This window comes from Trichophyton verrucosum (genome assembly GCF_000151505.1).
Source record: "Trichophyton verrucosum HKI 0517 chromosome Unknown contig00678_55.r1.exp, whole genome shotgun sequence".
Lineage (NCBI taxonomy): Eukaryota > Fungi > Ascomycota > Eurotiomycetes > Onygenales > Arthrodermataceae > Trichophyton > Trichophyton verrucosum.
Genome location: NW_003315289.1, coordinates 1 through 17,419, shown reverse-complemented (window position 1 = coordinate 17,419; position 17,419 = coordinate 1). Strand labels below are relative to the sequence as shown.

At 51.7% G+C, this 17,419-nt stretch overlaps 11 protein-coding genes across 11 annotated transcripts; 6 read left to right on the top strand and 5 right to left on the bottom strand.

The window, feature by feature from the left end:
• Positions 1-362: 362 nt before the first annotated feature.
• On the top strand, positions 363-1,233 carry TRV_06184 (uncharacterized protein; the record flags this gene model as incomplete). The annotated part of the gene is made up of 3 exons (XM_003019715.1): positions 363-563; positions 723-810; positions 863-1,233. 3 exons carry the CDS (start codon positions 363-365, stop codon positions 1,231-1,233), a joined length of 660 nt encoding a protein of 219 aa, XP_003019761.1.
• A 500-nt stretch (positions 1,234-1,733) lies between these two features.
• On the top strand, positions 1,734-3,031 carry TRV_06183 (uncharacterized protein; the record flags this gene model as incomplete). Its single annotated transcript, XM_003019714.1, has 3 exons — positions 1,734-1,980; positions 2,060-2,217; positions 2,276-3,031. 3 exons carry the CDS (start codon positions 1,734-1,736, stop codon positions 3,029-3,031), a joined length of 1,161 nt encoding a protein of 386 aa, XP_003019760.1.
• A 293-nt stretch (positions 3,032-3,324) lies between these two features.
• TRV_06182 (uncharacterized protein) lies at positions 3,325-4,519 on the bottom strand (the record flags this gene model as incomplete). Its single annotated transcript, XM_003019713.1, has 3 exons — positions 3,325-4,051; positions 4,200-4,455; positions 4,510-4,519. The coding sequence occupies 3 exons, from the start codon at positions 4,517-4,519 to the stop codon at positions 3,325-3,327; spliced, it is 993 nt and encodes a 330-aa protein (XP_003019759.1).
• A 312-nt stretch (positions 4,520-4,831) lies between these two features.
• Positions 4,832-5,182, top strand: TRV_06181 (uncharacterized protein; the record flags this gene model as incomplete). Its single annotated transcript, XM_003019712.1, has 1 exon — positions 4,832-5,182. One exon carries the CDS (start codon positions 4,832-4,834, stop codon positions 5,180-5,182), a length of 351 nt encoding a protein of 116 aa, XP_003019758.1.
• A 283-nt stretch (positions 5,183-5,465) lies between these two features.
• On the top strand, positions 5,466-6,041 carry TRV_06180 (uncharacterized protein; the record flags this gene model as incomplete). The annotated part of the gene is made up of 1 exon (XM_003019711.1): positions 5,466-6,041. One exon carries the CDS (start codon positions 5,466-5,468, stop codon positions 6,039-6,041), a length of 576 nt encoding a protein of 191 aa, XP_003019757.1.
• A 189-nt stretch (positions 6,042-6,230) lies between these two features.
• Positions 6,231-6,909, bottom strand: TRV_06179 (uncharacterized protein; the record flags this gene model as incomplete). Its single annotated transcript, XM_003019710.1, has 2 exons — positions 6,231-6,598; positions 6,678-6,909. 2 exons carry the CDS (start codon positions 6,907-6,909, stop codon positions 6,231-6,233), a joined length of 600 nt encoding a protein of 199 aa, XP_003019756.1.
• A 367-nt stretch (positions 6,910-7,276) lies between these two features.
• Positions 7,277-9,310, bottom strand: TRV_06178 (uncharacterized protein; the record flags this gene model as incomplete). Its single annotated transcript, XM_003019709.1, has 3 exons — positions 7,277-8,905; positions 8,968-9,157; positions 9,222-9,310. 3 exons carry the CDS (start codon positions 9,308-9,310, stop codon positions 7,277-7,279), a joined length of 1,908 nt encoding a protein of 635 aa, XP_003019755.1.
• Positions 9,311-9,521: 211 nt separating this feature from the next.
• TRV_06177 (uncharacterized protein) lies at positions 9,522-11,645 on the top strand (the record flags this gene model as incomplete). Its single annotated transcript, XM_003019708.1, has 4 exons — positions 9,522-9,614; positions 9,785-9,880; positions 9,972-10,571; positions 10,626-11,645. 4 exons carry the CDS (start codon positions 9,522-9,524, stop codon positions 11,643-11,645), a joined length of 1,809 nt encoding a protein of 602 aa, XP_003019754.1.
• A 1,681-nt stretch (positions 11,646-13,326) lies between these two features.
• Positions 13,327-14,022, bottom strand: TRV_06176 (GPI anchored CFEM domain protein; the record flags this gene model as incomplete). The annotated part of the gene is made up of 3 exons (XM_003019707.1): positions 13,327-13,667; positions 13,735-13,873; positions 13,942-14,022. 3 exons carry the CDS (start codon positions 14,020-14,022, stop codon positions 13,327-13,329), a joined length of 561 nt encoding a protein of 186 aa, XP_003019753.1.
• Positions 14,023-14,175: 153 nt separating this feature from the next.
• Positions 14,176-14,442, top strand: TRV_06175 (uncharacterized protein; the record flags this gene model as incomplete). The annotated part of the gene is made up of 1 exon (XM_003019706.1): positions 14,176-14,442. The coding sequence occupies one exon, from the start codon at positions 14,176-14,178 to the stop codon at positions 14,440-14,442; it is 267 nt and encodes an 88-aa protein (XP_003019752.1).
• A 2,326-nt stretch (positions 14,443-16,768) lies between these two features.
• Positions 16,769-17,122, bottom strand: TRV_06174 (uncharacterized protein; the record flags this gene model as incomplete). The annotated part of the gene is made up of 1 exon (XM_003019705.1): positions 16,769-17,122. A coding segment is annotated over one exon (354 nt), but the record flags the coding sequence as incomplete, so codon positions are not given.
• Between the last annotated feature and the right edge of the window lie 297 nt (positions 17,123-17,419).

The window sequence follows — 17,419 nt, the reverse complement described above, 5'->3', positions numbered from 1 at the left end:
TCAGAAGAAGATCTAACTATAGGGGTAACTATTAGTTAAAGGGACCTTGATATGCATAAAATAGGCTAATTTATGACTTCTATCTAGGCTACATTAATTAATTCGCACAGGTAAAATAGATTATCCTTAGTATATGGTCATCCTCCAATTAACTGCATTAAATTACGGGGAAATAACTAGTAGTATTCCGAACCTGCAATTTTCCCCTGGCCTTGGAATGGATTCACCCAACCAGGGCAGTCAGTTTGATTGCACAGGGGTTTTTATCTTTTCTTGTATTCTATATTATTCTCTCTTGTCTGCTTTTACTTGTCTCTATATGCCATTAGTTTACTCTGCCTCTTAGCTTGACGGATAGCAAGATGAGCAAATCTCTAGAAGACAGTGAGCATCTAGAGGTCTCTCCAGCATGCCATCCATTAGCCGTTGGAAATCCAGGTGACGCACGACCATCCCCCGAACAGATCTCGATTGTTGTCTCCATCCTGATAGAAGCTGGCATCTGCTGTTGTTTTGTTGAAGAGTATGCTCTTATTTACTTTGGTGCTTCGCGTTTGCCCAATGTAGGTGGTGTCAACTCATAATTTATGCTCCAAGGCCGATACGAGCATCATGAACATGCTGTCAGGCTTTTCAAGTCACATAGTGACATCCTGGAGCCTTGTGGGCCACTTCCACTGAGAGCGCCAGGTTCACTCAACCACAAATACCCTCGATTCAAGGCTATTGGAAGGACCGATTTCTGGCTGCTGTTGCCGGCAAGCTACTGTCATATTGCCTGCGTTCCTGAAAACCTAGAATGGAGCAAAGGTCAGTATCTGTATATCTGCTATTGAAGAAAGCACACTTCTGATTTGGCTAGGCAATCTTCCCTACCCTAAGCTCCAAGTGTACGTACAGAGCTTGATTGACACCAAAAACTTGGGTGATCTAGAGGATCTTGTTGATGGAATGGATCTCCCGGAGGAATGGGGGGAACAAAACCTCAGTCTTGAAGGCCATGCTGATAGCAACTGGTCCACAAAGTGCATTGAGGCTCTTCGCGCAGATGGCACTGAAGAATTATTTATCTTCGTTGACCCCAGGCCTACCCCTCAGAGAGAGATCTGGCAAAACTGTGTTCGGAACAAGCAGAGGCGTATGGGTTGGAAGTATTCTCCAGATATATATGCAACCAGGTTTCGACGCCATGGGTCGAAGGATCCCCGTGTGCATTATCGATACGGGATGTAAGGAATGGAAATCGAAAGAATTATCCTACAGCTTAACGGTGTGCATTTCTCTTGTCTATCTACCTATGCCAATGATAAATAACCCAGATGAAGTAGATAGTTAGCTGAGTTCTCACTGGGCAGTTAATTAACTAGTTATCATCGCAGCTTGTTGATACACGAAATTATGGAAATTGGAACCTTACTTTTGTCATGTGACTTAAATCGTTAGCCCTAATTACATAATATAACAACACCCCGTCGAGCGAGGCGTTTGCCTTCTCACTTAGTTAACTCGTCAGTCACCATCTCTTGCCTGTCCTTTGTGCCCTTTGGTTACAGACTTCTCACTTTCTACTCCCAGGATCAAAGGACGAAATCGAGCGCCCTCCCTCAGCTTCACCCAAGGCGCGACAGTTGTTCGAGCTTGACTTCCCACCGTCTGATATCAATCTACAGAGCCTTTGCCATCCAACCAGCTGATTTCAGTCGGCCTCTTGAGTCCGGTGCTTGTCGTTAACCATGGATACAACCCAGGGCGTGCATATTCTGGAGGCAGAATTCTTCAGCGACGCGCGGGTTGAGTTACTGCGTGAACTTGACAGCCTTTTTAACGAACGGCCTGTCTCGAGAGAACTGTGGGCTTTCTTATGGCTAGCAGACCTTGATAAGCTGAAAGAACTCATTGCAAAGGTACGAGACGACGACGCTAGGGATCAGTACATTATCCTGGATGCGCTTGTAAGGCAAGGGCAGATGGTGAAATACTGTGAGTTCTTCGCTTCCTCCTGAAAAGTTGACTTTCATGCGCAGGGGGGAAAGTATTTACTGACAGTTGCCGCGTATAGGGACCCAGAAAAGCCGGCAGTCCTCTGCAGCATCAACTCCCCGCTCATCTTCGCCTGCCCCTGCCCAGTCCCCAAAAAGCACTCCTAATAGCCCGGCTCCACGCAGGCTTAAACGCAAGTTAGGAGAGATTACTAGATCATCAGACGAAGCTGAAAAGGTTAGTCTCTTACCTGGGTAGTTATCTATTTCTGCTATACTTACGAGAAGCTTTATAGTGCCGTGAACGCGATAGCCAGAAGTGCATCGTTACCGGCGCCGGTAGACCAATAGAGGTGGCCCACATCTTCCCATTCTCAATGCGATATGCCCAATCACCCGAGGCAAGCAACGACATTTATAGCCCCTGGAGGGTTTTAAGGCGTTTCTGGACCGAGGATAAGGTCGACGAATGGTTTCGAGCCATCCAACCCACTACTGAGACTGTGACGAATATGCTCTGCCTTGCACCCCATGTCCACAAATATCACGAGAAGGCCTATTTTGCTTTGAAGCCAGTTGAGGTCAGCGAAGATAGGACTCAACTCAAGCTTCGCCTTTACTGGCTGCCCCGTGTCGACGTCCCGTCGGCCATGCGAGTCTCAGCAAAACCCGACGTTCCAGCGATAAATGACCGCAGATGGGTTGGAGAGCGCGGGGCCCAAGCGGTCGATAAGGTCAAGCTGTACAATGTGGACACGGATCTGAGGATTTTTAGTGGTGATCTCATCGTGATCAAAACCGCCAACGCAGATACACATCCGCTGCCGGATGTGGCGCTTCTTCAAATGCAATGGGTGCTTCAGGCGGTAACAGCCCTGGCCGGCGGAGCGGAGCCGCTTGACCTAGAAGACAACTTCGATGATGAATCCCCAGATATGGCCATGGACGTCTATGCTAGTGAGGATGAAACTATGTCGGAACTATCACTCTCACCCCACCCGCCTCTAGGGGTTCTTGATACCAAGCTCCAGCCTACCCTCATAACCTCTTAATAGCCTTTTATTTTATTTCCTGTTACTGCGTGTCTTTTACCCTGGTGTATGCGGGATATATGGTTCTTCGGCGGATCACGGTCTGGGAAGAAACCTGTACTTATCCCCCCAAACATCTTCAGAAAATTGCTTCCTTGTTATTCTGTATACTAGTAACGCTGGGCAGGTTCATGATTATTGAATATAAGATCAAAGACGATCAAAGATTCCAGGGGTTTGGATCGACGAGGATACCCAGAATACACTAGAGTCTTTAATATTTCTTGTTTTTGTACACGATATAAATGATACTCCTATTTGGTTCCTTTCCCCTTTGCTTCTGTCTCGCCGAGTTCTCTAACCATCACTTTGACGCTGCCCTCGGGAACATCGTCCTTCTCGTCCTCGAATCCAGGGCTGATCCCAACCAAAAGGTATTTCCCGTTAGAGCTAAAATCCAATGCAGCCACACTGGAAGGATATTTGGGGTACTGCCGTATCCTCCTCTTCGCAATCCCGTCCCACAGGGCAACCACTCCGTCACCACCTCCAGAGGCAAAAGTGCCGAATACAGGATGAAAGGCGAGGGCGTTAACGGGATAGACAACATCGACGCCGTCAACGTGCTGCCGATGGCATTTAAACGCATATTTTCGATCTTGAGACTCGTCGGAGGGATCAAACCACTCTACCGCTACTCGCCCTTCTATACTTGATGAGGCGTAGCCAGCGTCATCAGGCATACAGGCCACCGCCCGGGTCATGAACTTGAGACTGCTCTCGCGGCGCTGCCAGGGCTCGAGCTCGAGGGTGTGAGCTGGCGGCTGGTCGCTGGACTGCTCCAGGAATAGCACCAGAGACTTGAGGTCGTAGATGTGTAGCGTTCTCGAAGCCATGGCAACGACGAGTTTGGTAGGGGTAACGGAGAGGGAGAAAGGTTTTGATGGCAGCGGGATGGTCGCGGGCGAAGCATTCCCGTCTGCCTTGTGGATGTGCAGTGTCATGTCCCACGACGCCGAGACGACCAGGCCATGCTCTCTACTGTAGACCACCGACTTCACGCCCTGGCTGTGTGAGCTCAGCACCGTCTGGGTCGAGGTCTGTATATCGATCCTGTAACCACACGCAAACCGTCAGCGTATTCACACTACACGTAAAGAAAAATCATAGCTTCTTTGAGCTGACTGACTTTTTGACGTCCCAGTCCAGCCCGGCAGTGTATAGTTCGTCTTCATTCTGGCCAAAACAGACATCTAGCACCGGCGCGCGATGTTCAAACTTTTGTATGAGTTTCCCCTCGCCAATAGTGCCGTTCTCGTCTCTGAGGTCATACAGATATACGTTCTTGTCCCATGACGACACCACAAAGCGCGTCGACTCTGGCTCGGGGGAGAATTGGACGGCCGATATCACGTCCGAGGGCGGGTTCGCAACGGCGAAATGGTCTAGAAAGCCCTGTTCAGTACACGGTCAATCGGCAGGCGGCAGGCAACACTTACTAGAAGCCATCTGTAGACACTTATTCGCGTAATATAAATAATCACCCGGTCGACTTCAATGCCTTTCAACCCCTTTCAATGTCTTTCAATGTCTTTCAACGTCTCTCAATGTTTATCAATGTCTGTTCGGCTTCTTCGACTTTCATTTCGACTTTTGGAAGCTTCAAAGAGGGTGGATTCTGCCGCCCCTCACCGCCTTTTTTTCTTTTTCTCGACTTTTTGATAAGACAAAAAAGCAAAACATCTTGACGCAGCTTCATATATTATTATTATTATTTAGTAGTGGTTTAATACAGACAGACGAGCAGCGGGATAGCGAGTGATGCCGTTCGCACAGCTGGTGATCGGCCCTCCTGGGTCCGGCAAGTCGACGTACTGCAATGGAATGCAGCAGTTCATGTCTGCCATCGGGCGCAAGTGCTCGATCGTCAATTTGGATCCGGCCAACGACCAGACTTCGTATACGCCGGCAGTGGACGTGCGGGAGCTCGTTACGCTGGAAGAGATCATGAAGGAAGACACCCTGGGCCCGAACGGAGCTGTCCTGTATGCGCTGGAGGAGCTCGAGGAGAACTTCGAGTGGCTTGAGGAAGGACTACACAGCTTGGGAGGTATGTTTCTCTTACATCTACTATGTATGGCTCTTCTAACGGTTGGTTGGTTTGGCAGATGACTATGTGCTGTTCGACTGTCCTGGCCAGGTGGAGATATTCACACACCACAGCTCACTAAGGAACATGTTCTTCAAGATCCAGAAACTTGGGTATAGAGTGTGCAGCGCCCCATTTCTCGAGTTTGAACGGCTGCCTTTTACTCGCGCGCAGAGTGCATGCAGGCAGGCGAGTTAATATGCTAACATGCGATGCGTATAGCTAGTTGTAGTGCACCTGGTTGACTCTTATAACCTCACGCTTCCGTCGATGTACATCTCGGCGCTGCTGCTGTCACTTCGGGCAATGCTTCAGATGGATCTGCCGCACCTGAACGTGCTGACGAAGATCGACAACCTCAGCAAATATCCTTCCCTCCCGTTCAACCTGGACTTCTACACCGAAGTCCACGACCTGTCGCACCTGATACCGCACCTGAACGAGGAAGCGCCGTGGCTCGCGAATTCCAAGTTCGACGCGCTGAACTCCGCCATAGTCGAGCTAGTGCAGGATTTCGGGCTGGTAGGATTCGAGACGCTGGCGGTAGAGGATAAGAAGAGCATGATGAGCCTGCTGCATGCGATCGATCGAGCGGGCGGGTATGCATTTGGGTCCGCTGAGGGCGCCAACGATACAGTCTGGCAGGTGGCTGTTAGAGAAGGTATGGGGGTAATGGATGTCAAGGATGTGCAGGAGAGGTGGCTAGATGCGAAGGATGAATGGGATGAGAAGGAGAGGCAGGACTGGGAAGCAGAAGCCAAGGCGAGAGAAATGAGCTCAACCGGTCCTGCTGGTGACAACGACGACATGGACATGGACGAGCTAATGTCGAATGTCCCGCCCAACAACGGCATCAAGGTGGTAAGGAAACCCCCAAAGTAATTAACGAATAATGATAAACCCGGTAAAAATGAAAAAAAAAATGGTAGGGGCGTTTTTTGCGGGGGTAATATGGGGAACAATATCACACGGAGAATAATCAGGATACATACATACGTACCTAACCTTTCGTAAAAGTCACCGATCAGACGGAGGTAGCGAAGAAAGAAGAAGTCAAAAAGAAGACGGCGTTTATTCACTGTCGTCGTCGCCGTCATCTTCACTTGCACTCTCAATCCCGTGCTCCGGCGGCACCGCAGGCCCGTCGGCAGCAAACATGCCTTCGAGCGCAGCCTTGCCCCCATTCTCCCACTCCCGGGTCAACTTGACGACCTCCATGCGAGCCCGGCGGATAGCCTCGAGCTCGGCCTTTTTCATGGTGCCCGAGACGCGAACGACGCGGAAGACACAGCGTTGCTGCTGGTCGATCTCGTTGGCGCCCGCACTCTGTCGGCCAGCAGGGAGACTTGACGTGTATGTCAAGGCCGACCATACCAGACGATAACTTGCTCGAGGACAGCGTATGATGGCCGTCGACGTAGCAGGCGAGAGATATTTCACTATTCAGTCGGTCAGTAACTTATCAATGGTAGTAACTAGTAGGTAAGGTAAGGCATAGAAGATGGAAAAAAAACACACCACTGACGGCACCAGCGCCAGCACCTCCCAGCCTGCCCATCCCCCAGTCGCCGAACATCTCTGCGACGGCCTCCCTGACCATCCTGGCGAGGGCCTGAGGCGTAAGGGCGTCTGGGGTTGGCCGGTGAAGCTGGAGGTGGAAGGCCTTTTCGTCTAGCTGGGTCTTTTGCGCGCCCGTCTGCGGCGGGTAGAGTATATTAACCAGCAGATATCGATGTTTCAGACGGACCATCTTGGTATTATCAATTGGCTTTATCAATTGGTCTTTTATGAACTGTTGTAGAGAATATGAGATATGGGTGTTGGTGGTTGTCGTTGATTGAGTGACGTTGATTTGATGGTTTTTTTATTATTTTGGGGCGGCTGAAATTTCAACGTCAAAGATAACATTCATTGATAACCAACTACCCACACCTGAGTCTATAGACTATGAAGATGACATCTACGAACTGGATAAGTTGAAGACGAACGAAGAAAAGTATTATTATCATGGACTAATTTTCATATCAAGGGTTGAAAAGTCAAGCTAGTATCTACCTACCATCCCTCCACCATCTATTTTCAAATCTCAATTGCCGTAAGTTGCAGTGTGCTTGTGCTTAGATGCTGACCTCGACACGACCCTCGGCCGACGAGCCCTTGGACAAGGTAGGCAGGAGATAGGTGATGTCATCCCATGGATGGCGGTAGAGGCCGGTGCGCAGGCGCTTCTGGTCCAAGAAATGGGCGATGAGACCGATGCTTCTGCCGAGCACGAAGAGGCCGTTGAGCACGCCCATGGAGAGGTAGTCTTCGGCTTCTTCGGGGGTGAAGGCACCGCAGTTGCGGATGAGGTCGACGAAGCAGACGGCGATGCAGCCGTCGACGTTGAGGATGAGGTTGTCCTTCTTGGAGGTGGTGACTGTCTCGACGGCGATGGCGTAGTCGAGGAGCTTGTGCGAGGGGAAGTTCTTGATCACGTATTCCTTGACCAGCTCGACACGGAGGTCAGGGTTGGCGCGGGACTTGATACGGTGGCCAATACCGGGGACTAAACAATTAGCAGGGGTCTCCTTTTTATTTTTTTTTATATTTTTATAGAGTAACTGTGGATTGTGCAAGGATGTTACATTAAGGTTGAAGTTAAACTTACTGAGCTTGTTTTCCTTGCGCATGGTATCGACGAAGTCGCGTGGGGAGAGACCCCGGTCAAAGGCACGGGTGAACTCCTCCGCAGCACCGTCGAGGGCACCACCGAAGCGGGAGCCGATGGTGAGCAGACCAGAGACAAGGGCGGAGATGAGGTCCTTGCCAGCACGGGTGGTGATGATGGTGTTCATGGCGCCGGAGACAGCGGGACCGTGATCGGCAGTGAGCATGAGGACCATCTCGAGGAACTTGGAGGCGTAGGCGGGCAGACGACGACGGAACCAGAGCAGGGACATGACACCGCCGATACCGATGTCCTCCTTGAAGACGTCGGAGATGGGCATGCCGGCGTAGAGCAGCTCCTGGCCACGGTCGTCAGAGATGGTGGAGATGAAGGCGGCGGGCTTTCGGATGAGACCAAGCTCCTGGGCCCAGGAGTAGTCGAGGGGGATCTTGGGCACAACGGGCTCTGGCTGGGGCTTGATGGTGCCCTGCTTGACGAGCTTCTGGTAGACGGCAGCGAGCACGTCGGGGAGGTCCTCGAAGGTGTCGGGGACGTGGATGCCGGCCTCGCGCATGGACTTGTTCTTGGTGACGGCGGTCTCGAGGTCGGAGTTGGCAGAGGCACCGGCGTGGCCGAACTGGACCTCAGTCTTGAACATGCTGGCGCAGGTTCCGATGGCCCAGGCGACGACGGGCTTGGTGATGGTGCCGTTCTTGACGGCCTCGATGACACGGTACTCCTCGACGCCGCCGACCTCGCCGAGCAGGAGGAGGATCTTGCACTCTGGGTTGGCCTGGTAGCGCAGCAGGTGGTCTAGAAAGGTGGTTCCGGGGTATCTGTCACCGCCAATGGCGACACCTTCGCAGACGCCGTCGGTGGTCTGGCAGACGATGTTGTTGAGCTCGTTGGACATGCCGCCGGACTTGGAGACGTAGGCAACGGATCCCTTGCGGTACAGCTTGGAGGCGACGATGTTGTCCATCATGCCGCCGGTGTTTCCGATCTTGAACGCACCGGGCTTGATGCCACCGACGGTAGCAGGGCCGATAATGGTGACTCCTTTCTCCTTTGCCCGTACCATGATTTCTCTCGCCCTCTGCCCGACTTAGCATCCAACATTGAAATAATAAACTAAGAATATAAAGAGTAGTAACCTACCCGCTCAGGAACGCCCTCTGCGATGATGGCAATGGTCTTGATCTGGGGGAACTCCATGAGCTCCATTGTCGAGGAGTAGACGGAGCGAGACGAGGCAAAGTTGACGACGGTGTCGACGTCTGCGTGTTTGGCCATGGCCTTGTTGGTGTCCTGGTAGACGGGCAGCAGCGTCTCACTCGTTCCCCAGTACCTACGCCACATCAGCAACTATCAATTGACGGTTCTTCATTGAACATTGCAAGGGTAGAACGCACATCTTGCTGACGAACTGGCCGCCAAAGGTGTAGATGATGGCGGCGACGGAGGGGGTCGACCGCTTGCAGATGAAGTCGAAGTCGAGCATCCCCTGGACCGCCCGCGGCTGCATTCCACTGCGCCAGTCAGTCAGTATCTCTATTTCTCTATCTCTATCTCTCCATAGCTGCTGAGGTACGTACTAGACGAAGCATCGTGTCTTGTTGTGGAAGAGGTTGTGTTCGAGGGGGGTGAGCGGGCGGGAGGCAGCAGTGAAGCGGGTGATGTTGTCGTTGGCAGACAGGTTCCCGTCGGCGCCCATGGTGACAGTAGAAGGAGAAGTAGAAGCAGTAGAAGCTGGTATAATAAGAGAGATGAAGCTGTCGAGGTCGATCCGAGTCTCGTCTGGCGATGTTTGTGGTCTGATCCCTTTGAGGGCGAGAGTGAAAGGATAGAAGATGGCTTAAGAGGAGGACTTGAAGGAGGCAAAGGCGAAGACGTGAGAAAGAGAGAAGCTCCGTCGGCTCGAGGAAGAAGAAGAAGAAGACGCTGAGGCGAAGGAGCTTTTTTTCCTTTCTTTCAGGCTGAAGAAGAGAAGAAGAAGAAGAAGAAGAAGAAGAAAAGCCAGCGAGGCTGCCTCAACAAGCGCTTTTGGTGGGAAAATGCGAGCTTGGGCAGAGTGACTTCTCTCTCCACCAAAATAAGGAGGGAAGAGAAGTCACTCTGCCCCAACGCTCCACCACACAGTCTCGTCTCTTGCTTATCTTCAGCTGCAGCCTCGAATGTCCTCCTCTTATACAGCTTCATCTCTCTCGCTCTCTCTCTCCTTCGCTGCTCTCGCTACTCACTACTCACTCTCTCACTACTCTGCTGCTCTGCTGCTCTATCTCTACACTACTACTGCCTCTACTCTACTTCTACTATCTACGATGTCGGCAAAGAGCATCTACGAGGCCGACGGCAAGGCCATCCTCAACTACCACCTCACCCGCGCCCCCGTCATCAAGCCCTCGCCTCTACCGGCAGCAGACACCCACAACCCGCCCCCAAAGCTCGCCTCGCTCGACTTCCAGCCTGACACCGCCGTCGAGGCCGTCCTCGACCAGGCAGAGGCCACCTACCCTTGGCTGCTCGCTCCCGGAGCCCGCTTCGTCGCAAAGCCCGACCAGCTCATCAAGCGCCGCGGCAAGAGTGGCCTGCTCGCCCTCAACAAGACCTGGGCCGAAGCCAGAGCATGGATAGCCGAGCGGGCTGGTAAGGAGCAGCAGGTAGAGACCGTCGTCGGCGTCCTCAGGCACTTCCTCGTCGAGCCCTTTGTGCCGCACCCGCAGGACACCGAGTACTACATCAACATCAACTCCGTCAGAGAGGTACACTTACCCTTCTACACTATTATATATATATAGAGAATACTAATTGAGTAGGGCGACTGGATACTGTTTACGCATGAAGGAGGCGTGGACGTGGGCGACGTCGACGCCAAAGCTGAGAAGCTGCTCGTCCCCGTCAACCTCAAGCAGTACCCCAGCAACGAGGAGATCGCGGCCGGCCTGCTCAGCAAGATACCCAAGGGCCTGCACAACGTCCTCGTCGACTTCATCACCCGCCTCTACGCCGTCTACGTCGACTGCCAGTTCACCTACCTCGAGATCAACCCCTTGGTCGTCATCCCCAACGAGGACAAGACCTCCGCCTCCGTCCACTTCCTCGACCTCGCCGCAAAGCTCGACCAGACCGCCGAGTTCGAGTGCGGCACCAAGTGGGCCATTGCTCGCTCCCCTGCTGCCCTCGGCCTCGCTGCAACAACCGCCTCGACCTCGTCAAAGGTCACCATCGACGCCGGCCCACCCATGGACTTCCCGGCTCCCTTTGGCCGCGAGATGAGTAAAGAGGAGAAATACATCTCTGACATGGACGCCAAGACCGGTGCCTCGCTCAAGCTCACCGTCCTCAACGCCAACGGCCGCATCTGGACCCTCGTCGCCGGTGGTGGTGCCTCCGTCGTCTACGCAGACGCCATCGCTTCGGCCGGACACGTCTCCGAGCTCGCAAACTACGGAGAGTACTCGGGTGCTCCCACCGAGACCCAGACCTACAACTACGCCCGCACCGTCCTCGACCTCATGCTCCGTGCCCCGCTGCGGCCCGAGGGTAAGGTCCTCTTCATCGGCGGCGGCATTGCCAACTTCACCAACGTAGCCACCACCTTCAAGGGCGTCATCCGCGCCCTCAGAGAAGTCGCCCCGGTCCTCGTCGAGCACAAGACCCAGATTTGGGTCCGACGAGCTGGCCCCAACTACCAGGAAGGTCTCAAGAACATCAAGGCCGTCGGCGAGGAACTGCATCTCGACATGCACGTCTTCGGGCCCGAGATGCACGTCTCCGGCATCGTTCCCCTCGCTCTCAGCGGCAAGACCACCGACATCAAGGAGTTTGGCTCTTAATGCCTTAAATGCCCCTTTTTGTCAATTTTCCACTTCCTGTTACTTAAAACCTTCTCCATGATCAAAATGATGCATAATACTAGACATAATTCCTTTTCCTCTTCTTCCTCTTCCATGCCCGTAAATCTGACGAGAACAGCTATAGGACTGTCAGTCAAGTTGAGATCCACAGGCTGTTACAGTGTAATAAATAAACAGGTGAAGAGAAGATTACTTCATTCTGGCGGTTAACTGTTCGTTTTGCCGCCGCGAAGTAAAATGATTCGCGGCAGGCGCTTAAGATGTTACTAATTATGGTAACTAATATAAACTCTAATTGAACAGATGTCATTGGTTGTACCTAGATGGAGGCCACCAGCAAGGGGTATACAGTACCATATCAGATTACCGACCACTTGATGAGTTCCTCACGCCTTTATCAATCAAGAATCAAGCACTTCAGAGATGCCAGATAGGCGACCCAGTCGATGCCCGATCATTGCTAAGTACTCCGTATCAGTACAATTTGGGACCATATAACAGAAATAGAGTATATCTCGAGCCATGCACCATTGTCCCCATCACGATCATTCCACATAATATTCAAAGCGGGGGTGGGAGTGAGGCCCATTTAGTTGACTGGCGGGACTAGTTAGTTAAAACCGAGATGGGCGATGCTGGTGCGTGGCAGCAAAGGAAGCCTGCGTCAAGACACGATACGTAGCCCGCCTAGCTATCCATCGAGTGGCTGCTTGTATGACCACTGCAGACCTGACTCTGCTGGTGCGACACGAACGGTGGTCTGGACGGGGATGCAGGGGGACTGCTGCAGACATCGACATACACTAGTTAAAACTCCTTAACTAGCCAAAAAATAAGTCGTACTACACACACTCTCTCCTCTTTACTACTCATATTATTTCCTCTCTCGCACACACACTCTCCCACACTCTCCGTGTGTGTCTAAATATACCGAGAGATTGGAGGTGCCAAGTTCCTGCCTGCAAACTTGATAGCTATGCAAAATGCTGTACGATGCTGACACCGTAAATATTAACTGCTGGTACTCCGTACTCCGTACGTAATAGTTTATAGCGATATTGGATTACGAGATATTTCAATAGCGGCGGATCAAGATCCTGTTAGTTAGCTGTTTCTGCTGATTCGTTTCACTAAACTGACTGCCCAAGTGGCTTTCTTTGGGTTATGATAACTACTGGTTACTTTTGCTTGAAAAAACTCGGTTGTCTAGGCGCGCCACGACCGGGCTGCAGGTGACAGATAAAATAAACAAATAACTAGCCAAGCAGACAGGCATACGTAAGTCTTCTTGTCCCGCAGACCAAGAGTTGAGATTATCAAGCGGTGTAATATATTATCTTGTATTTTCTGCATGAACCAAAGGATGAGATATTGGCCGTTTTCCTTTTCTCCAGATACGTATGGAGTAGTCCGTAGTCAGACCGCAGTTGAGAAATATCTCCAATGCAACGGACATGTAGACGAAAGTTTCTTGCTTTTTCCTCGAAACAAAATCAAAAATCACATCAGGATAACACGTTTGTCTGTCTTCTCTCTTCCAAGAAGTAGATTGTATATATATTAGGTCATCAAAAGGGGTAAATTTATCAACTAAGAGACATGAAGTGTTCAAAAAAAAAAATTAATTATTAATTTGCATAGGTCTTGATGGAGACATTGTTTACAAGTAGGCAGCGATGGCGAGGATGGCAGCGCCCATGCCGCCAATGTTGGCAGAGAGACCGGAAGCAGCACCGGTGTAGATGGGGGTGGACTGGGTTGGGACACCAGTGTTGGTGAAGGTGCCGGTGCCAGATGGGCCACCTGGAGCACCGGTGCCGGATGGAGAGCCAGTGCCAGTTGGGGCAGGAGTGGTGGGAGCTGGGGTGCTCTCGGTGGGAGAGGCAGTTGGAGCCTCGCTGGTGGAGGGCTCGGATGGCTTGGAGGAGGACTCCTCAACTGGAGGAATGGAGACGGGGGCTCCGGCCTGAGAGCACTGCTTGACGACGGCGTTGGAGACGGCTATAAGCATAGGTTAGTATGCGTATGCAGGGGATTAATAGGATGATATAGTCAGGCCCAAACTTACAGACTTGCTCGGCAACAGGGCACTTGGACTTGACGCAAGGAGTGATCTTGGCTGGGAGCTCTGGCTTGGAGCAGTGGCACTTGAAGTCGGTCAACTCGGAGCATCCATCAGTGGTGAGAGCATCGAGGAAGCATGGGAGCTAGAAGGTATGTTAGCAAAATAGGTCCTCTTTCATCACCGTCACTTTTATGGAGAGTAAGCACATGCAGAGCACTGAGGAACGTCTGGGAGCTGAGCAGAGACGACGGTGGCAGCAGCCAGGGCAATGACGGCCTGAGAGAACTTCATTTTGTCGGTATTTGGTAACAAGAAAGACTTGTATTAATTCTAGAGTAAACGACAGTTGAACGACGAAACGAGTGTCAATGTTAAGAACTGCTGTGAGGATGGAGGAGAGAAAAGGAAAAGGAGGAAGAGAAAAGCCAGAACGCAGCAGGTAGGATGGGAAGAGCTTTATATCTTCAGATGAGAAACAAGAGCAGAGGATCCAACTTTTGCAAAAAAGAAGGAAAAAGGAATATCAGAGAGGCAATAATTCAGTGTAACGGAAAAAGCAACAAGCGGCCGGGTTTACAAAATAACAGCACCACATCCAAGCCACTTGAAGAAGAGGTGGAGGAAGAGGAGGAAGAAGCAAAGGAGCTGGACCCACACCCCACGCCCTCAAGTTCATCGGCCAAGGGTGAAGCTCATGGGTATGGAGAGTAGTCTGTGGACAGTAGACGTCGGCTCGGGGCCGGGGTATAAGTTAGTGGAAGACATGGGATCTCTCAATTTGGCCAGATGGGGAGGGGAGGGAAGGACGAGGTTTGAAAATTTCACATGCAGCCCTTATCCCTCGCTCAGCAAGGTCAGAGCAGTTATACTTGGATCAGTACCAGGAACATGTACATTCGTGTGCGTATACATCCTTTGTAACTCACGGTTGATCTTGCGTGGTTGTGATGGTGACGGCAACATTTGACTGAATGGCTGGTTCCTGTAGACAATGGAGATGCCGTCCTGCAAGCCGGAGGATGTTCGTGCATTGTACCGCGGTTCCAGAGTACAATTAATTGTTGTCCACTCAGAGCGAGGTCGGTTGCTCGGTACATCGTGGATGTACTCCCAAGCGTGGATACGGGGTATGGGGTGGTGTGGACTTTTGGCCTTGTTGCTCCCCCAGAGGGTGGGTCGTCGTCGTAGCCCTGGGGAACGAGCGAGATGCTATTTTTTCATGCTTGCTTTGGTTGCTTTTGGTTGAGAGGACCCCTGCCACATTATTCTTGTGTCTTCCTCTGCTTCGCCCGAAGGTCTGGAAGTCCATCCTCTGTACTCTGTGTATCGGAACAGGCGCATGGAGGGACCATTGGTGGACTTCTCATCGCCCGGCGGCTGAAGGTGGCAAACAAACATCCAACCACCTCGATAATGGGCAAGTTGACGATGGTCAAGCTTTTCTACCCCCTTTAACTGAAGAGGGGACTCTTCCTCAAGGGCTCTGTCGCTGTAAGACAGTGTTTAGGGTGGAAGGAAGCGGCTGTACGAAAGAGCCTTACACTCTGTATCCTTTCGTGCGGATAGCCAAGGGCCCCTGGTGTGGTTACCTTCTGCTTTACTCCGTACAATATAATATAATGCGGAGTGAGCCATAGCTCGAACATCAACGAGCCAGGAGCTAACAGATGTTAGTTAGCTCTTCTCAGGTTACGGATGCACCGCTGCATCTCGTTCTGTTCCTCGCCATTCCCACCCCCCTTGCGCCTCCAGGCTTCTCGAAAGAAAATCTCAAGCCGGTAGGCCCGCTTGGCCAGAAGCCCATTTGCTGTTAAAAAGGGCCTTGTCGCCAATCTCCGTGGCCGATCTGCTTCTCCATGACTCCCCTTCACACAGTTGGAACGGGGAAGCCCGCTTGGCCCAGCAGCTCCCAGCACTCTGAATGGCCATTGTCCAGTTAGTGTCTGCAATGCAGGTGGGAAGGGGAAAAAGCAACAGACAGAGGGCTGGGATCGATGTCTCACGTCAAGTCTCCACATGGAGCATCTCTACTGGCCATGGACAGATTCATCGTTGCTTGCCTGGTCGAAAGAGAAGCAAGAGGAGGCTATATGGAGATCCCGGCAGGAGGCGGCAAGGGGATCGCAGCTCGTCCTCCGTGCTATGCTGTATCGTACTGTCACCCGCTTCCTCTCTTTGCTTCTTCTCTCCTTGCCATCTCGAAAATCCGTCAGCGGGTGGTTGGACGAGTCGGCTTACTCTGACTCGTTCTTCTCAAGCTCTGAGCTCTGTCCTGGTGACTGCACTGCGCATATCTGTTGCCCTGGAGATATCCAGCTTGGTTGCTACTGTCGTCGTCAGTCCTCCTCGCCAACGATGATGATGACGATCGATCCAACCACCACCACCAACCACCGCTCTAGATCGATGAGTTATACTATACAATGATAGTAACGGACAATGCCCACTGGGCCGAATGCCACATTGGAAAATCCCCATGGCTAGCTGTGCCACCGTCGTATCACCCGGGCGTCTCAAGCGGGCTCTCAGATATCAACTCCCGCAGCGTTGACTATCACCCTCGATGTCTCCTCCCCCTTAAGTAACTATTGTCATGCCTAATTAACTATAGAAAGTCCTCCATGTCAGCGGTGCGGTGCTCCATCGAGAGTGGGAATAAATGGCCCGATCTGGGGTAAATCTGTGTATTTTTGGTTTTCTGATCTTGTGCTCCAATTCTGTTTTATTTCGTGGCTTGCTTTCTTTTTGCAGACTTGATCGGTGTCTCCATCGACGGAGTATTATCTCAGCACTGATCCATGCCAGCCATGTCCCGATAGCAAGCACAATTATTATTTACTTCGTTTTCCAGTCGTCTCTGCGTGTCTCTCTCTGCATGTCTCTGTTTTCCGTGTGCCGTGTGCGTGTGAATAGCCAAATCTTGTCGTGCCATATCCGATCCTAGCTTGAGGTTAGGGGCCGGAGATCCCCAAAGAGGCGATGCTCTCCGCCTGCATAACGTCACATCGTCGAATTTTACTGATTTCGATCCTATTTTTTAGCTGTTGCTCGAAGTCAAGAGTTCGTGGCAAGTAGCCGCTTGTTGTTTCTTGTTTCTGATGACATGCATCCGCTGGATACAGCTGATGATGGGGATGATGATGATGCGGGTGTCACTCGATGACGGATGTAGCATTTCACAGCCTCCATTCAGCCCGATGGCGAAGGCGAAGGAGTCAGCTCCCGTGCGCTGATGCAAGTTCCCTGGCAACGAGACATGTCGACGTAGCATTTCACATCTCATGGCCCGTCTGGCATTACTTTCTGCTAGCTGTTGGTACACATGCATATTCCTGCATGCAAGAGGAACATCCTCGGTGAGAGGAAAAAGAGAGCAAAAAAAGGGGGCAAGCTAGGTCAAAGCGAGGAATCGGCCTCTGTAGGCGAGAAGAGCGAGCAAGCGTTCGGAAGCCCTGCAGATTCGTATACAGATGGAAGGCAAGGGAAAGGCCCAGCCCTCACTTCGATTGGTCTAATGTACCTGCATGCGAGGATCTCGCAAATTGGCTCCCCTGTTTTAGCATCGATTAAGAACCGAGAGGGAAGAGCTGCTTGACTTCCTCATATTATTGTCGCTCTCTGATTTTTAACCTTCTAGTCCTCTGTCAGGTCAACTAATCTTGTCTTTGCTTCTCGGGAAAGGGGTTGA